The sequence below is a fragment of the Stomoxys calcitrans genome, chromosome 2, assembly GCF_963082655.1.
Source record: "Stomoxys calcitrans chromosome 2, idStoCalc2.1, whole genome shotgun sequence".
NCBI classification, from domain to species: Eukaryota; Metazoa; Arthropoda; class Insecta; order Diptera; family Muscidae; genus Stomoxys; species Stomoxys calcitrans.
Window position 1 is genome coordinate 99,297,644 of NC_081553.1, and position 19,888 is coordinate 99,317,531.

Here is a 19,888-nt window from a genome sequence, read left to right on the forward strand (position 1 = left end):
TGGGTAGTGATCCTCCTATATTCGCCATAAGTCTGCTCATTCGCATTTTGAGCAGAGAATTTTATCTGCGGACCGAACGTCAGTTTGGAATCTAATCGAATTTCAAGGTAAATTACCACCTTCCTCATAGTGAGGACAACGTTGTCGACTCCCGTGTCTATTTCCAGAAACGAACGTCAGTTTGGAATCCAATCGAATTTCAAGCTAATTTACCACCTTCCTCGTAGTGTAGACTACGTTGTCGACTCCCATGTCTATTTCCAGGGGAATTCGCCGTCTGGTTAGCAGAACTAGTTCAGTCTAGTTCGCGTTCATGTAGCCAGTTCCTCTAGCAGATCATGGCGTGCGTTAGCTTAGGCTGTGCCTCTTCTATGTTTCTTGGCGGTATGACACCGCAATGTCGTCTGCGTAGCCTACGAGAAAAGTCTCGTCAGGCAATTCCATCCTTAGGTTGTCGTCGTAGCTGATGTTCCAAAGGTCCGGGTCCAGTAAAGACCCCTAAGCTGCTCTTGACGTTATCTGTAATCTCTTCGTACCAGAACTCGTGTCGTAGACCAAAGTTCTATCTCCAAAGTAGCTGTTCACTCCCTTGAGGAGTTAACGCTGCTGAATGGATGGGGCTCGGTTAGGCGGGAAGAAATGTCACCAATATCCAAGGAGGGAAGTGGACTGTATGTTGGTTTTAAAATTGAAATGGACTGGAGCTTCGAACAACAGATGAGGGCGAACAGATATGTGGTTTTTGGTAACCACAGATTCTCCAAGTAGTGGCAGATACGAATAATGAGAGTTGGTTAAATAAAACAAAATCGTGGGTTTAGATTTGTAGGTGTATTTATTCAAGAAGGGTTGAGATGCTCACCAGTTGATCGATTATGCAAAAGTGAACGAGTTCTTAAGCCTAACTTGCCAAGATAGTTACTTTTTGTGGAATTTCTTTGTTTTTTAAATACTCGTTTAAACTAAAGTAGTCATTCACAATAATTCATTCGGTTTAATTCATAACAATGACTTTAAGACTAAGGCAAGTATACATAACTAGAGTAAAGGAAATTCAGTGGCGCTAAAAAACTAAGTCCAAGCTCGAAGTTTGGACATGCCGCCGGGCCAGAAGAAGATCAATTTGTGTTAGAACATAGCACTGAGGCTAAAGCTCGAATAGCTTCAGATAAAATCTGTTGATTAGCCTTTGCTGGGCTATTGGTGTTAGCTGTGTCGTCGGTTTGGATTTTGTTGTTGCTGTTGTTGTTGTTAGGCTTGATATTAATATTACGGCGATGGCAGCGTTGTCGATGAATGTTTTCTCTCACGTCGGATTTATTGCGGTGATTGTTGCTATTGGAACCTTTTGGACTTACTGGTTGTCGCTTGTGATCCATATTGGGTGCTTTCACATAATTAGGATGCAGCAGTGTATGGTGGGGTCTTCCACATTTCCGGCACATATTTCCCGATCGACAATCCCGAAATCGATGACTTCTTGCTAGACAGTTGACGCAATATATTTTCTTTAGAACGAGGATGTTACGTTCTTTCGGGGTCATCGCTATGAATTTAGGGCAAATTTTTAAAGCATGGAATCGGTTGCACAACGTGCATTTATACACATTAGGCTTAGAAATTTGCGCTCTTATGGGTGATCTGGAATGTAAATTTTGTTGATAAGTTATGAGAGTGGTGAAATTAGATGAGAGGAAATTAGTTTCGGTTAGTATGAATGAGTTTATTAATTTGAGTTTGATTCCGTCGTATTCTCGAATGGAAGAAAACATAATTTGACAATTGGCCGATTTAGAATTCCAGTTGCAGTACGTACGTCTGCAATTCTAACATTATTGTCCGAACCTAGATAAGTCTTCTCTATTCTTCCTAATCGCCATTCACTAGGGGGTAACAAATCATCCATTATTGCTACCAAATCCCCTACTCTCAAATTGGGTTTTTTTGTCTTCCATTTATAACGCTTGTGCAGAGTCTTGAGATATTCCTCCTTCCATCTCAAGGCGAATTGATGGTGAATAGCCTTTAATTTCAACCAACGGTTTATCAGAGAAATATTGGGAGAAAGTGGTTCAGGAAAGGCTAATATGGGTGAACCCTTAAGAAAATGGCCTGGGGTCAATGCGGTTAAGTCGGCTGGATCGTCCGACATTGCAGAAATGGGGCGGGAGTTTAAAACGCCTTCAATCCTTGCCAGGATTGTTTGAAACTGTTCAAAAGTAAATTTATGAGCTCCTGCAATCTTCTTGAAATGTATTTTAAAACTTTTAACTGCGGCCTCCCAGAGGCCGCCCATGTGAGGTGCGTGTGGGGGAATGAATCCCCATTCAAACCCATGAGCTGCGTATTTTTTAGAAATGTCGCTAGAAGCAGATTTAATGAACTGGGAAAACTCACGAATTAGTGCTCTGCTAGCTCCTAAAAAGTTTCTGCCATTATCCGATACGATCCTACGAGGGAGCCCTCGCCTCCCAACGAAGCGGTAAAACGCAGCCTCAAATGCGGCAGATGATAAATCAGAGCATGTCTCCAGGTGTATTGCCCTTGTAGCAAAACATGCAAATACGCAGACATATCCCTTTATAGTAGGTGCCCTGCGAAGGGATGAGCTTTTTAGCTCAAATGGCCCTGCGAAGTCTATACCTGTCGTATGGAAAGGTGGCGATAGAGTACAACGCTCCAGAGGTAAAGGTGCCATAATTTGAGTGTTTTGTTTCTGTTTGTACAAAACGCATACTTTGCAGTTATATATAATGCTCTTTACCCTTGGTTTCAACCTGGAGACATAAAATTCGGTCTGCACAAATCTACACATCTGGTTGCATTCCGCATGAACTAAAAATGAGTGCAAGTGAAGCAAATAGAGATGGCAAAGTCTAGAATTACCGGGTAGAATGATTGGATGGCGTTCCCTGTATGGAAGAAATGAATCAGACAGGCGTCCATTCACCCTAAGGACCTGATTGGAATCCAGAAAAGGGTTCAAAGTTGATAAAACGCTTTTATTTGGTAGTGGCTTTGAGTTCAAAAGCAGCTCATATTCTAATGAAAAATATTGTCGTTGAGCAAGTGATATAAGACGAAATTTCACGAATTGCATTTCTTGCATGCTCAAATCATACGATTCGTACTTGCGGGTATTTCCAGGCATTGAGTTATGGAAGAAGCGAAATATATATGAGATTACTCTCAATGCCCTTGTATAGGATGAGAATCTTAGAAGAATATCGTTATTTTCTGCTGCCACATGATGCATTTGAACCACATCATGTTCCTTTAGAGGGACTAGCGGATTCTTTTTTGGCCAAGTACCCTCTGGATTCGTAAGCCAAGGCGGACCATTCCACCACAATGTACTGATCTTCAAGTCCTGAGGTCTACAACCGCGAGTGCCTATATCAGCCGGGTTATCATGAGTGGAAACATAATTCCACTTGGCGTCGGGAACTAGTTCATGAATTTGGGATGCCCTATTTGCGACGTAGGTTTCCCATAACATTGGGGGTTTTGAAAGCCACCCCAAAACAATAGACGAATCCGTCCACAATGATACAGAACCAAAATTCATCTCAAAAGTGTTCAAAATGTAGCGAACTAGTTTGGCTAGAAGCACAGCGCCGTTTAATTCTAACTTTGGCAATGACACTGTCTTAATGGGAGCAACTTTGCTTTTGGCCATAAGAAGGTTGGAAATAACTACAGATGTCGTTGTCTGGCATCGTACGTACACGGTAGCGCAGTATGCCATTTTTGAGGCATCACAAAAACCGTGTATTTGTATGAGATCTGTAGGCAAATATTTAATCCATCTAGGTATAATGACATCCTCTACGTGTGCTAAATCATCGATTAAGTTGTTCCAAGTATCAAGAGAATCAGGACTTATCGTTTCGTCCCAATTGGAACCTTCCAACCAGAGCTGCTGCATTAAAATTTTTGACCTTATAATAACAGGAGTAATCCAACCGGCGGGGTCGAAAAGTTTCGCGACTGTGGAAAGAACTTGACGTTTAGTCGCCTGGGATTTTTTCTCTATGGGTATGGATGCATAAGAAAAGCAGTCTGTTAATGCATTCCATTTTATACCAAGAGTTTTAGTGGAGCTTGATTCATACAATTTTAATAAGTCCATATCGTATAAATCCTCAGGAGGCAAATGTGATAATAACTCCGGTGCATTGGCAGTAATTTTCTTTAATGGAAAACCCGCAGATTTGAGGACAGCGATCAAATCATTTCGTGCTTCGATGGTTTCTTCGATGGTGAATCCACCAGATAAAATATCATCCACATATGTTTCTTTTCTCAAAATGGATGCGACTTTGGGGAATTCTGTTTCTGAATCAGATGCAAGTTGAAGTAGAGTGCGTATTGCCAAAAAGGGAGCGCAATTTATGCCAAAAGTGACCGTGTTCAAATGGTAATCTCTTATAGGCTCTGCGCTTTGATTTTGAAACAGAATTCTTTGATACGCTCTATCTTGGGGATGTACCAGGATTTGGCGGTACATTTTTTGGATATCTCCACAAAATACGTACTTATATTTTCTCCAGTTGAGAATTATGGAAATTAAGTCGTTTTGTAGTGTGGGACCGGTATGAAGTACATCATTGAGGGAGTAATCGGATTTTGTCTTGCGTGAAGCGTTAAAAACAACCCTGACCTTGGTTGATTTGTGATCCGGTCGCACTACGGCATGATGAGGGAGGTAAAAGGAGTTAAATTTACCTTCGGAGCCTAGTTCGAGAGAAGAAGTCTCTTCCATATGACCTAATGAAATATACTCCTTAAGGACAGACCTGTATTCCCCTCGAAGCTCGGCATCCTTGATCAGTGTCTTCTCCATTCTTGTATACTGTCCAAGAGCGAGAAATCTTGAAGAGCCAAGAAAAATGGAGTTTGGAAATTCCTCTTTAAAGGGGAGTCTAACGACATATCGACCATTGGGAAGACGCGTAGTCGTCTTTAGGTAGTACTCTTCACAAATTATTTCGGATTCTGTACGAGGAGAAATGGATGGGATTTCTTCGATTTCCCAAAATTTTCGAAGAATTTCGCTAAGATTCTCATCTTCGGTGGGAATTACGTTCGTTGTGAACGCTTGAATCTTCTCACCCTGCATTGGGCCACTTAGTACCCAACCGAATATTGTGTTGTACGCCGAAGCCAGACCACAAATATTCTTCTTAACACCCTCGAGATTAATGAATCGCTCAGCGTCATTTCCGAGAACTAAATCGATATTCGACGATTTATTGAAGTTGGGATCTGCTAAATCAAGGTCTCGCAGTTCTGGTGAATTTGGAATTTCAAAAGAAACAGCAGGAAGCTTCTGTGTAACCTTTGGCAAGACAATGGCATTAACTCTACATCGTGTGTTATATCTTCGAGAAAAAAGTACAAGTTCACATTCTTTGTGAGCCTTTTGTGTCTTGCAGCCTATACCAAATATCTCGAACGAAGATTTTCGATATGAAACTTGGAGCATATTTCGTACTCTCTCAGAGAGAAATGTTCTTTGGGATCCTGGGTCTATTAAAGCCCTAATTGTGAAAAGTTCACCATTGTGTTCGACTTGAACAAGCGCTGTTCTAAGCAAGATTGTTTCACTGTTAGAAGAAAAATTGGCCTGTACCTGGGAGTATGACTCTGCCGATGACGATTGTGAGATATCCTCGTGTCGTTCTGAAGAGATACTATTTGCCGAGATTTGTTGCTTCGGTGAAAAAGTCTGAGAACCAGATTCAGACTTTCGAATCGGTGGTTGGTCTAAGTGCAAGAGTGTATGGTGATGTTTCCTGCACGAGAGACAAGTGTTCTTACTCCTGCACTTTTGTTTCATGTGAGCCTCTGATAAGCAATTATTACAGATTTTATTTTTAAAAACGAAATCTATTCTCTCCTGGGGCTTAAATTTACGAAAATCTGGGCATGTTCGTATGCTATGATTCTCTTTGCATAAAGTACAGGAGGTTGTAAGTTTTTCCTGGGATGTGTACATCTGTATTTTTTCGTTGGATTTGGAGTACGAAACCGATGGGAGACTATGTCTATCCTTCGTTGATTTAATGCTGGATATTCTTTCCACGACCTCAAATCTATTAAGAAGGAACTCGTCCATTTGAGACCAACTTGGCAGTTCACGATGGGACTTGAGGGATTGTTCCCATAACGAAATAGTCTCATTTGGAAGCTTTGTAGACACCAAATAAATTAATATTGGGTCCCAGCATTCTACCTGTACCTGTAAGGACTTCAGTGTACATAGGCAGTCACTAACTGTAGAGTGAATCCTTTGAAGAGATTCGCTATTTTCATCTGTGGCAACGGGAATTTCAAATAATATCCTGAGCTGGTGGTCTACCAGCACGCGCTTATTCTCATATCGGGTTCTCAAAGCTCCCCATGCGAGATCAAAATTATCATCGCAGAGAGTATATCTTTTCACGATAGCGCCAGCACTACCTTTAGTCTTATTTCTAAGATGGTAAAGTTTCTGAGCACGGGTGAGTTTAGGGTGGTTCACGTAAACGGCCGTGAACATATCACGAAAGGAGGGCCATTCCTCGTAACTGCCCTTAAATACCTCCGTGTCACATGGCGGGACTTTTATGCACGAGCTGTAAGTATCAGAAACATGCGCACTGGAACTGGTCTGGAAAAGGTGCTGAGGGGCTAGACTATTCCTAGTTGACATAGTTCTGGAATCAGCCCCTCCTGATATCTTCAGAATGTCGACAATCTGGGAACGAGTCTCATAATATGCCTCTGAGGTCACATTAAAATTCACTTTAGCATTCTCCTTGAAGTCTTTTGTATTGGTTGTTTCGGGAGACAACATTAGACTTTCATAGTCTATTTGCAATTTTTTCCACCTTACTTCCAAATCGTCCAACTTGACTTCAAGAAGTGAATCAGTCTGGTCCGTAACGTCAACTTTTTCAAAAGCTGTGCAAAAGCTGATCAGATGATCACAGTCAAACAAAAATTTCTCGTGGATAGGGGAAGGTTTCACAGCAGAGCTGCCAGTAGCCGAATTCGCCTGGTTAGAGGGTTCCATTATTGTCGTCGAAGTTACTTATACGAAGAAAAAAAAATAATATATCTAACAAATTTCTCAAGAAAGATTCGTTCGAGAGATATATCGAATATCCCTTTTAAGTTCTAAAAAATCGAACCTAAATATCCGGCTGTCAAACTTCAAGTCTGGAGCAATCTGCGCTGAAGAAGCAGTACCAGCTGAAATCAAAAAGGCAAGATAGTCCAAGCTGTGGAGTTGACAAAGGTTAATTGTAAACCTTTAAAAAAACGGAATTGATCATAGATAGAGAGGGCAAAGTTTTGATAGGGATAAGTTCATCCACAATATCAGAGATATGGAAACAATGCTGTCCGACACGAATAACTTTAGTATTATTCTGTTATCTCGGGGGTGTACAATCAGTACATTAAGTATCTTCCAAAAAAAAGCGAAAAATTCATCTTCACTGGGGAAATAATCATTATATGTAGGATATGCCTTCTTTTACGTGTGGAAAATATGTTTGTTTTATTCAGAATTTGTAGATGTCTATAATTGTTTGTTAGTTGGCAACAAATTTAATAGAATCATGGAGTGCAATGTTGTTACTACATATGAGTATAGTTTTTTAATTTTTTATTTATTTCAAAAGGTAAATTTTTTCTTTTTTATTTATTTTTTTTGTTTTTTTTTTTTTTTTTTCGTTGGTGTAATTTTGCAATATGTACAAATACAAGAACTAGAATTATTTGGGAAAAAAATAATATTACGGGCCACCCTAATATTTCAATGTGGATTTCAATTTCTTGGAACGATCACATATGGGAGTGTTTACATATGAATTTCGTTTTGTTTTGTTCGTTTTTATTCTTTATAGGAATTTTATTCATAAAATAAGGTATCTTTATGTAGATAATTTGAAATTGAAAATCAATTGTTACCTTAATGTGATGTTGCGTAAATTCTGTGGCATATGTTGCAAATTATTCACTATCACAAATCATTAATACCGTTCGCGAAATGTCTTCTATTTTAATGCGTATAAATTTCAGCTTATCTTCTTATTATTTCTAAACACTAATTGTATGTTTCTCACATTGTCATTTCTTCTTCATTCTTACTTATCACTCTGGAAATATCATCCACAGAACTGGAAACATATTGGAAACAAGTTATGTTAAATGAGCTTTCATGTATGTTGAGTATCAGTACGTCAATGTTAAAGAGAGGGGTTATGTTAGCTTTGAGTGATAGAGGCAATGGCAATTAAATTAAAAACAATGGCAATGGGAGAAATTGAAAAAGAATCAAATGGAACTTGAAATAACCAAACTTTTGAAACAGGTGAGGGGAATTGTAAGGGGAACTATGAAAAGAACGGCGAAAGAGAAATAACAAAATTTGACATTGAAATGTATGCCCTTGAATTTTACAATTCCACTGTTTCTTCAATTCGTAACGGATTTTTCTTATGCGGTTAAACCAAAGATTTTGCATTCATGACGTAACACATTTCTTGTTAGATGACGAAGTATAGAATTTTCAATATTTTACACGTGGATTTCTAATAAACATGTATATATGTATTCATCTTTCCGATTAGAATTTTTACCTCGTTTTTATTTTTTTTTTTTTTTTTTTTTTTTAGAACCAATTTTACTTTCGAAATTTATTTAAATTTACGTTTCGCACGCTTTTTGTTTTTTTTTTTTTTTTAATAATTTTCGTCCGCACTACTTTTGGAGTTGTTTGTTCTTAGACATCCCGATTCAACTAGTTTTCTTATTTTCTAATTTATTAAGCTTTACCTTCTGCTCTCTCTTTTGTCACGAGGCTGCGATCTTCTTTGACTGGAACTCTCTCTTCTCGAAAGGACCATGTTCACTCCCTTGAGGAGTTAACGCTGCTGAATGGATGGGGCTCGGTTAGGCGGGAAGAAATGTCACCAATATCCAAGGAGGGAAGTGGACTGTATGTTGGTTTTAAAATTGAAATGGACTGGAGCTTCGAACAACAGATGAGGGCGAACAGATATGTGGTTTTTGGTAACCACAGATTCTCCAAGTAGTGGCAGATACGAATAATGAGAGTTGGTTAAATAAAACAAAATCGTGGGTTTAGATTTGTAGGTGTATTTATTCAAGAAGGGTTGAGATGCTCACCAGTTGATCGATTATGCAAAAGTGAACGAGTTCTTAAGCCTAACTTGCCAAGATAGTTACTTTTTGTGCAATTTCTTTGTTTTTTAAATACTCGTTTAAACTAAAGTAGTCATTCACAATAATTCATTCGGTTTAATTCATAACAATGACTTTAAGACTAAGGCAAGTATACATAACTAGAGTAAAGGAAATTCAGTGGCGCTAAAAAACTAAGTCCAAGCTCGAAGTTTGGACAGTAGCTTTTGATTATTCTTAAAAGTTCCCCTAGTATTTTTACTTCCTTTGAAGCGCGTCTATGACGTCTTTCCGCCTACACTAACAGAAAAATAGATATTGAAAATCATACACTAATGTTGTCATTATCATACACAGATGTTGTTGGAAATATTGTAAACAAGTGTGGATGACTTTGTGAACACGCGTTGTTGTTTCATGCACCGATCGTTGTGAACATCATCCCCACACAATGAGTATTCATACCAACCTTAAATTGAAATAAATCTCAAAACATTGTTTGCTCATAGGCGGCTGTGGTGCAATGCGGTAAGGCGTTTGTAAACATTCAATGAATAGTTGGAGCACAGGTTGGATACCCAGCACCACACAAAAGCTTTTTTCAATCTTTAAAAAAAACTGTGCACTAGACGTTGCCTGAATGTGAACGGATGTAGACGTTTCATACACAAAAACTGTTGTTGGTTTATTAAAATTTATGGTTAATCTGTGTGTTGATTCACTTTTTTGAACGAATGTGGTCACTTTTTTACCGCCATGCTTGATTTTTTCTATGGGCGTTCTTCACATAAAAGGTAGCCTAAAGTATGATTGGTCTGCTGTGTTGCTTTTTTTTCTTATAGAACCTCGTCGACAACATCTTTTAGTGCTCCAATAGTTGATTTTCCTGGGCGGAAACCGGGCTTCCTTGTATTCTGCCTGCACCTGTGTTTACAGCTTATTCCAGTCTGGCCTTTATAAGTCTCTCGAGTAGGGTTAAGCATGCATAGAGGTCTATAGAACGAGCGTGCTAGTGCGTCTCCCTTTCCCTTGCTTATCAATCAATGCCAACTTCTGTTCTTTCCAGTATTCTGGGTAAACAGCTTCGGCAAGGCACGCATATATATACTTAGGAGTATTTCCGGTCTTGCCACACCCATTTGTTTCAGCACCTCTGTTGGCATTCCATTTGGACCTGATGCTTTATTATTTTTCAGTTTTGCAGCTGCCAAATTAAGTGCCTCCACTGTAAAAGGGGCAAAGCCTCGTGTAATCTCATTATTTCCTGCATATATGTTGTGTCTGGGGAACAATGCGTTTACAATGTTGTCCATGGCTTCATCGTCTAGCTCGCTTGCTGGGCTCTTCCCTCTGAATTTTTCGCAAAAACTTTGTAGCCAAAGCCCTACGGATCTCGGTTAATATTCTCTCTCAGTGCTTCCCGCCGACCTTTCATACTATTTTGTATGGCGTTTCTAAGATATTTCTTTGCCTCTTTTTAGACTTCTGATGCTGCTTGACCTCTCTGCTTAGCTCTTGTATTTGTATTTTCTTCGATATCTAAGACAGTTTTGCCTTAGTGTGGCGATTGTCTCGATCCACCAGTAGATAGCTGTTTTGTTTACTCTGGAGTTTCGACTTTCGGCATCGCCTTGTTGCAGGCTTTGGTAATGACGCCCATTTTCTAGCCTAGCACGATTATGGCATCTCCTTCGAGCTGCTGGCTACAGCCGATCGATCTCAGATTTGAATCCCAGGTTGCCTGCTTGTTCATATTCCATTCAAATATTCAAAGATATCGACTCCACTTAATTGAAAAAATCTTATATATAAAAATGAGTTTGTGTCTGTTTGTAGGTTTGTTTGTATGTTTGTGTGTTCCTTATAGACTCAGAAACGGCTGAACCGATTTTCTTGAAATTTTCACAGATGGTGCATAATGACCCCGTGGTGAAAATGGGATACTACATTTTCTGATTTCTAAAAGGGGGGGCGGACCCTCCCCCTTACCCTAATTTTCAGAAACGCCAGATCTCGGAGATAGATGGTGCGATTTAAGCGAAATTTTGTGTGCTCTCATATAGTACCTTAAAAATAAAAATTTGATATCCAAATTTCGGATGGGGTACCTAGGGGGGCTACCCACCCTAAAACCTACCAAACATATATTAAGACCAATCACGACAATATGGGACTCAAATGAAAGGTATTTAGGCTAAGAAAACGTATCTGATATCCAATTGTCGGACCAAGTGTTAGGGGGACCACCCCAAGCCCCAAAACACCCCTAAATCGGACATATTTACCAACCATGGCAATATGGGACTCAAATGAAAGGTATTTGCGAGTAGATATCCAAATATGGGACCCCAAACAAGACTTATTTACTGACCATGGTAATATGGGGCTTAAATAAAAGGTATTTGAACGTAGAATACGAATCTGATATCCAAATATCGGACTTAGTGTTTGAGGGGCCGCCTCTCACCAAAAAGTTCCCCCAAAGGGGACAAATTTACGACCATAGCAATATGGGGCTCAAATGAAAGGTCTTTGGGAGTAAAGCACGAATTTTATATCAATATTCGGGAAAAGTGTCTATGTGGCCACCCCACAACACCACCCAAATAGTAAGTACTCTCTGACTATTGCAATATGAGACTCAAATAAGAGGGTTTTTAAAGTGGAACACGAATCCGATATATATTTTCAAGGCCAACTTACTGAGTGACCGCCCATCCCCCAAAGTACCCCTCAAGCCGGTCATGTTTGCCGACTATTGAAATATGGGGCTCAAATTAAAGTAGGCCACGAATCTGATATCAACATTAGGGACCAACTGTCTAGGGGATGTCCCACCACCATAGCAACCCCCAAATAGGAAGTATTTGCTCAAAAAGACAATTTGGGTCTTAAAGAGAGTGTAACAAAACATTTATAGTTTTTAGGGTCAATACCCCAAACCGGACATATTTGTTGACTTTTGCAATAAGGAGTTTAAATGAGATTAGAAAACGAATTTGATATCCAATTTTGAGGGCAATGGCAATATGGAGTTCAAATAAATCCTATATAGATATATGAGAATAGAGCACGTTGCTGATATATTTTCCGGGCTTAGTGTTTGGGGGACCACCCCAATCCCCAAAACACCCCTAAATCGGGCATATTTAGCGACCATGTCAATGTGGAGCTTAAATGAAAGGTATTGGGGTGTAGAGCAAGAATTTATAACCATTTTCGGGACCAATTTTCTCGGGGTCTACCCCTTTCCCAAAATACCCCACAAACAGCAATTTTTTAGTGACCATCGCAATATGGGGCTCAAATTAAGGTATTTGAGAGTAGAAAACGAATTTGATAACCTATTTTGGGGCCATGTGTTTGGGGGACGCCTCATCCTGTAAACTCCTCTTAAGCCAATGGCAATATGGGGTTTAAATAAATGGTATTTGAGAGAAGAGCAATATGCTGATTTCTTTTAAGGGCCAAGTATCTGGGGGACCACATCTCCCCCGAAAACACCACTAAATCAGATATCATGAGAATATCGGCCTGAAATGAAGCATTTTAAGAATGGAGTACACCTTACATCCAAACTTAAATTCGTAGACCAATAAAGATCATATAGGATTCAGATAAAGGCACTTATATTGTTAAACTATTAGTCAAGCGATATACTATTTTCGTAGCATGGTATTTCACTAAAAGCTCGGTAATTGTCGAAAATAAATATTCCAAGGAATAATTTTGTTCCATATAAAGTAAAAGAAGGCGCAGCAGGGCGGGCCCGGGTCAGCTAGTTCATTATAAACATTGGTCAACGTTACGATCTTTTAATTTGAACGCCTTTAACTTATCTCAACTTCTGCTAATGGAAAACACACTTGATTCTACAAAAATCGGATTATTGAAACATATTTCAGTTATCCGGACTTCGCATAATTGAAAACATCGGATAAATGAAAAAAATTCTTGTATTTTGCTGTTTTCAATTAACCGGAGTCGACTGTATATGAGATATAATGGTGGTCTTTGCCGTTGATATCTCTAGGAGAACTATTAGATTAAAGTGACCTATCTAGCCATTGTTTTTGGATATATGAATAGAGGCTCTAAAACAAGTAACCAAGGCAGTACTTGGGTTAATTTTGAATAAATACAAATACCGTGAAAACGTTTTATTGAAGATTGTGCGATTTTTGATAGAATGCTACAGTGTCATTCTAAAAGTATGCAGTATTCGGGTCCAGTGGCTGACATACATGCGGTGAAAATGTATCACTTGGGTGTGAACTATTTGCTTCTAGACCGATTCCTAAAATCCTTAGATCGCTGAACACAACTTTTTAAAACCAAAAATTAATGCGAATTAAATTAACAATTGTTGCCCCGTTTAGGGATTTTTTTTTTGAATTTTTTGGAATTTTACTTTGGCATGAAGATGTCAACAACAAAATTAAGACCTATAATATATGGGAAAACAATAAATCGTAACTTCACTTTAAAGAATATTATTTAAAGTGAAGTTACGATTTATTGTTTTCCTATTTCTATCGTATTGGGGTTTTATGTGCCATTGTATTGTTCCCAAATTTTTCTGCAGAATGTTTTTATTTATTTTTCGGGAATTGGCCTTAATTTTTAGGCCTGTTTTTTTTTTTTTTTGCTTACGCATGAATTTTCTCTAATCTCTTCATTTTTATTTGTTTTTTTTTTTTTTTTGTTGTTGCAAGAAATAAAAATAGAAGGCCTATAAACTGATAGGAAAAACGAATGTTTTGGGTCAACAAGCATAAAAGAGAGAAAAAAAGAAATGCCAACACGCTAAGACATTAAACTGTTTTAAAATGCCTTTGACTCATTTTAAAATTAAAAAGTCCAAGTAAATATAAAAGTTTTTAATATAATTATAAGATAATGGATACAACCTTTAGTTTGTAAAAAGAAAAATAAATGACAGTATGTTTTTAAGTGTATTAATTTTTTTTTATTTATTTTTATACCCACCACCGAAGGATGGGGGTATATTCATTCTGTCATTCCGTTTCCAACACCTCGAAATATCCATTTGCGACATTATAAAGTACACATATTCTTCATCGTAATAATCTAAGACGATCTAGCCATTTCCGTCCGTCTGCCTGTTAAGATAACGCTACAGTCTTTAAAACTAGAGATATTGAGCTGAAACTTTGCACAGATTCTTTTTTTTCCATAGCCAGCTTAAGTTCGAAGGTGGGCTATATCGGACTATATCTTGATATAGCCCCCATATAGACCAATCCGCCGATTTAAAAGCTCTTAAGCCCATAAAAGCCACATTTATTATCGAATTTTGCTGAAATTTGGGACAGTGAGTTGTGTAAGGCCACTCGACATCCTTCCTCAATTTGACCCCGAGATTTTGAGATTTGCATGTAGCTGTCATATAGACCGTGGAGGTCACCGTAGCGCCGAGGTTAGCATGTCCGCCTGGGTTCGAATCCTGGCGAGATTATCAGAAAAAATTTTTCAGCGGTGGTTTTCCCCTCCTAATGCTGGCAACATTTGTGAGGTACTATGCAATGTAAAACTTCTCCTCAAAGAGGTGTCGCACTGCGGCACGCCGTTCGGACTCGGCTATAAAAAGGAGGCACCTTATCATTGAGCTTAAACTTGAATCGGACTGCACCCATTGATATGTGAGAAGTTTGCCCACGTTCCTTAGTGGAATGTTCATTGGCAAAATATGCTATTTGTCATATAGACCGTCCTCTCGATTTAAGGTCTGAGGCCCATTAGAGGCGCATTTATTGTCCAATGTCGGCGAAATTGGGGATAGTGAGTTGTGTTAGGCCCCTCGACATCTTTTTGCAATTTGGCCCAGATCGGTCCAGATTTGGATTTAGCTGCCATATAGACCGTTCTCTCGATTTAAGGTTTTGGGCCTTTAAGAGGCGCCTTTATTGTCCGATGTCGCCGAATGAGTTGTGTTAGGTCCTTCGACATCCTTCTAAAATTTGGCCTAGATAGATCCAGATTTCTATATAGCTGCCATATAGACCGATCTCTCGATTTAAAGTCTTGGCCCCATAAAAAGCGCATTTATTTTCCGATTTCGTTTCAGTTTATTTAATTTAATTTTATTTAATTTAATTTTATTCTACTGTATTTTGTTTTTTTTTTTTTATTGACATCGAGGGGGCTTTTAACAGTATCGGGTGCTGTATGCTAAGGAACAGGTGGATAAATTTTGTGTCCCTTGGCATAAATATAAGGGAGTGACACAAGGTACGCCACAGGGGGGCATTTTATCGCCACTCCCATGGGTGACCACCGGATGACCACATTACGGATGCTGACTGAGGAGGGATTTGAACTCGTCTGCTAGGCAGACGATGTTGTAATACTTCTGAGGGGTAAGGATCCGAATGAGTTATGCAGAAGGGCCGAAAGGGTCTTGCATATGGCATATGACTGGGTTAGACCAGAGGTCTCAATGTTAACCCAGAGAAGACAGAAATATGTCCGTTCACGAGGAAGACGAAGGTGGGCCAATTTAACGCACCACGTCTCCTCAATAAGACGATTTCGATATCTGACAAGGTCAAATATTTAGGTGTGATCTTGGAAAGGAAACTGAATTTGAAGTGTCACATTCAGGAGCGTACTGAGAAGGCTCAAAGATGTTGGACACTATGTAGACGGGCCGTAGGCTCGAAATGGGGCCTGAATTCGAGGATAGTCCACTGGCTCTAAAGGATCGTGATTAGATCAATACTTACTTACGCCTCAGTAGTTTGGTAGACTGCTATGGAGAAAAAGTGCAACATAAGGATTTTACAACAGGTTCAGAGAACATGTTGTCTTGACATTGGCGGAGCGATGATGACCACGCCCACTAGGGCACTGGAAACTATTCTAGATATCCGAACCATTGACATACAGATTAAGTGTGAAGCAGCCACTGCGGCTATGAGACTCAAAGCGATGGGAGAATGGATTGAGGATGGAAGCAGGATATATCATCGCGGTATAATCGAGGCGACGATAGGAAACCTGAAAAGTTTTCCTATCGAGTGCGAGGCACTGCTGCCATCGGCACTATCTTCGATTGACGGAACCCTAGCATTGCCATCTAGAAGATCATGTTACACAGATGGGTCAAAGCTAGAGAACAGAGTGAGCCTGGGGGTTTACATTGGGAACCCAGGGACTGAGATCTGCTTTAGACTGCCTGGCCATAATACGGTCCTGCAGGTGGAGATCCGGGCGATCACGGAATGCGTGAAGTAGTGTGTAACGCGAGGACATCGAGTGTGAACATCTTTACCGACAGTAAAATTGCCATAAGGGCAATAACTGTCACAAAACTGTCTTGCAGTGTAAGAAGGAGATTAACGCCTTGGTTAACCCGAAGCCTTTCGGATCGACGCAGTCCGAGTTAAGGGAATGGGCGACGAATGCGCATGCAAAATGGTGGAACAGCGAAACGGTCGGTAGGACGGCGAAAATTCTATGGGGGGATCCAGATCGTGAGAAGACGAGGCTTTGACTGAAGGAAATTAACGCCTTGGATAACCCGAAGCCTTTCGGATCGACGCAGTCCGAAATAAGGGAATGGACGACGAATGCGCATGCAAAATGGTGGAACAGCGAAACGGTCGGTAGGACGGCGAAAATCCTATGGGGGATCCAGATTGTGAGAAGACGAGGCAATTATTGAAAGGAAGTAAGAAGGAGGTCAGTATAATTATCAAGACGGAACACATAGGACTACGAGCACACTTATGTAAAATCGGTACGGCAAGTGATAGCATGTGTAGGGCATGCGGGGAAGATAATGAGACGTTGGAGCATTTCCTTTGTCATTGCCCGGCTTTCGCGTCTAACAGATACCGGCACTTAGGTGGGGACACAATACCAGACATGAACCAACTTAGGGGAGTGGTATTGAAAACAATTAACGAATTTGCAAGTATCACGGAATTCCTAATTTAAAATGTTCTTTTTAGAGGTTACTTTTCAGTTTTTAGAGTTCACAACAAGCCGATTACTGGCTTAGGTGTATGTCCATAGTGGCATGGCGCGGATTAATATCTGCACCCTCTTTTCAACCAAACCTAACCTATTTTGTTTTTTTTTATTATAATATTTTTTATTTTATTTTGTTTTATTTTTTTTTTGTTTTATTTTGTTTTATTTTATTTTATTTTATTTTATTTTATTTTATTCTATTCTATTTTATTTTCCTTTATTTATATGTTATTTTGTTTTATTTTTATGTTATTTTATTTTATTTTATTTTATTTGATTTTATTTTATTTTATTTTATTTTATTTTATTTTATTTTATTTTATTTTATTTTATTTTATTTTATTTTATTTTATTTTATTTTATTTTATTTTATTTTATTTTATTTTAATTTATTTTATTTTATTTTATTTTATTTTATTTTTTTGAAGTTCTAATCCATTTCCACATGGAAATGCAAATTTCCCCAAGAACATGACGTTAGGCAAAAGGGGCAAACTTCTCACATATCAATAAGTGCTGTCCGATTCAAGTTTTAAGCTCCTTTTTATGACCTCGTTAAAATGTGGGCCCTATATTACCCATTTAAGCGAATACTTCGCACAATATTTTGTTTCCAATGGATCCATGACATGCAAACGCATTTATTAGAAAAAGCAAAACTGCGGTCATTTACCTCTGACTACATGGTAGCTAACGACCTTAAAAAGCTTCACAACTCATTCAACGGGATTTGAACTTAATGTATTTTGATAATAATTCAATTTTATGACATGCTGATGAAAGACTCCATTTTATCTTTCCACTGATGTAGATAGCAAATAAATAATATATTGACCAGACACAAGAGACAAATTTGTATTTTTCGTTTTTTTTTTTTCTATGAACGCAAATATTTAAACATTTGTTTTTACCAAATATTGCATTGCTCCTTAAGGATTTCCACATCGACACTGTCTGCTGTCGTATATCAGCTGGAGAGGAATCTTCAGTTACAGAAATTCGCACTGTCGGCGTTTCTGGATATTGTGCGAGCCACTATTGCACATTATTGAGCATTCGTCCGTCATAGAGGACGTGAGAAAAGTGATTTTAGGTCTGTGTTATACAGGGTTACCAGGGTAGTTTGACACCTTCAACTACGACAAACCCGCAGGCATAGATCTAAAATCATGCGTTTTATACACTACAACACTACAATGGTACAGTTTATTATAACTTAATGCATTTGTTTGTAACACCCAGAAGGAGAAGAGAAAGACCCATCGATAAGCTTACCGATTAACGTGGACAGACAGACACACGGCCATAGCTAAATCGAACTAGAGCTATGGCCGTGTGTCTGTCTGTCCACGTTAATTCGTGTACATAGTACAGGGCGCAATTTTCATCTTATCGTCTTCAAAATTTGCACTGGCATCTTGTTTGGCCTAGAGACGAAGCCTATTGAAATTGGAAAAATCGGTTCAGATTTGGATATAGCTCCCATATATATGTTCGTCCGATTTGGACTAATATTGCAATAATATCGTCACGGAATTTTGTACGAGTGGTTCCCGTATAAGTCTCGACATAACTGGCCGATCGAAATCATCGAAATCAGTTCAGATTTTCATATAGCACCCATATATCAGTATCTCCCGAGTTTCACCTCTAGGGCCTTAACAAGCGCATTTATCACTCAATAACTGTGCGTTACGCTTTCTTTTACTACTACCATGAAACATGCGGATTTTTGTCGGAATCTGTTCAGATTTGGATATATCTCTCATATATATATGATCGTCCAATTTCGACTAATATAGCAAAAAGTAGTCATTTCTTAACCGATTCTCACGAAATTTGGCACAAACAGTTCTTTTATGACTCCCGTCACTTCTATTAAAATTTATAGAAAGCGGTTCAGATTTAGATATAGAAGCATTTTTCACAGTGCCAAGTTTCATTGAAATCGGATGAAAAATTACTAATTTATTGCCTAAATTCCGATTTGATGAGATCAGGTCATACGAAATCAATAAAAATTTGTTGGAAAATTTTTTTATACCCAACATATTTGCAAAATTTTATATACTCAGCTTTTGGGTGTATACCCGGGTATTTACCTAACTAACCGGGTAAATACCTTTTTGGGTATTTACCCATCGTCCATCTCTATAAATGGGCCATATCAGACATGGCTTGAAATACCTTTGAACGTAAAGGGGTATCGAAAGCGGCTTTGTAGTCAACAAAGAGATGGTAGGTGTTGATTTGTCCTTCTCGGATCTTTTCCAGGATTTGGCGCAATGTGAATATCTGGTCTATGGTGGATTCACAAGGTCTAAATCCGCATTGATAGGGCCCAATTATCTCATTGACTTTAGGTTTTAATCGGGTATGCGTTCTTCTAGCTAGATTGCGCAAATAAGCTGATGCATACACTTTATCAGCGTGTCGCCTCCGGTCTTAAATAGTCCAGCGGGTAACCCGTCGGCTCCTGCTGCCTTTTTGTTTTTCAGTCGGGTCACTTCTACTTGGACCTCACGCTGACTAGGAGGTAAACACTCTATGCCATCCGCATTGATAGGGCTTAATTATCTCATAGACATTAGGTTTTAATCGGGTATGCGTTCTTCTAGCTAGATTGCGCAAATAAGCTGATGCATACGCCTTATCAGCGTGTCGCCTCCGGTCATAAATAGTCCAGCGGGTA

The 19,888-nt window shown here is 39.0% G+C and overlaps 1 protein-coding gene across 2 annotated transcripts; it reads right to left on the reverse strand.

The window, feature by feature from the left end:
- Positions 1–816: 816 nt before the first annotated feature.
- Positions 817–9,249, reverse strand: LOC131995384 (uncharacterized). Of its 2 annotated transcripts, none has more exons than XM_059364147.1 (3): positions 9,184–9,249; positions 8,830–9,079; positions 817–1,641 (listed from the first exon to the last, which is right to left on the reverse strand). In XM_059364147.1, the coding sequence occupies exons 2-3, from the start codon at positions 8,898–8,900 to the stop codon at positions 1,119–1,121; spliced, it is 594 nt and encodes a 197-aa protein (XP_059220130.1). In that variant the 5' UTR covers positions 8,901–9,079; positions 9,184–9,249; the 3' UTR covers positions 817–1,118. The 2 variants fall into 2 exon arrangements, with proteins under 2 accessions (XP_059220130.1, XP_059220131.1); XM_059364148.1 differs by adding an exon at positions 7,963–8,171 and having other exon boundaries at positions 8,830–9,243.
- Between the last annotated feature and the right edge of the window lie 10,639 nt (positions 9,250–19,888).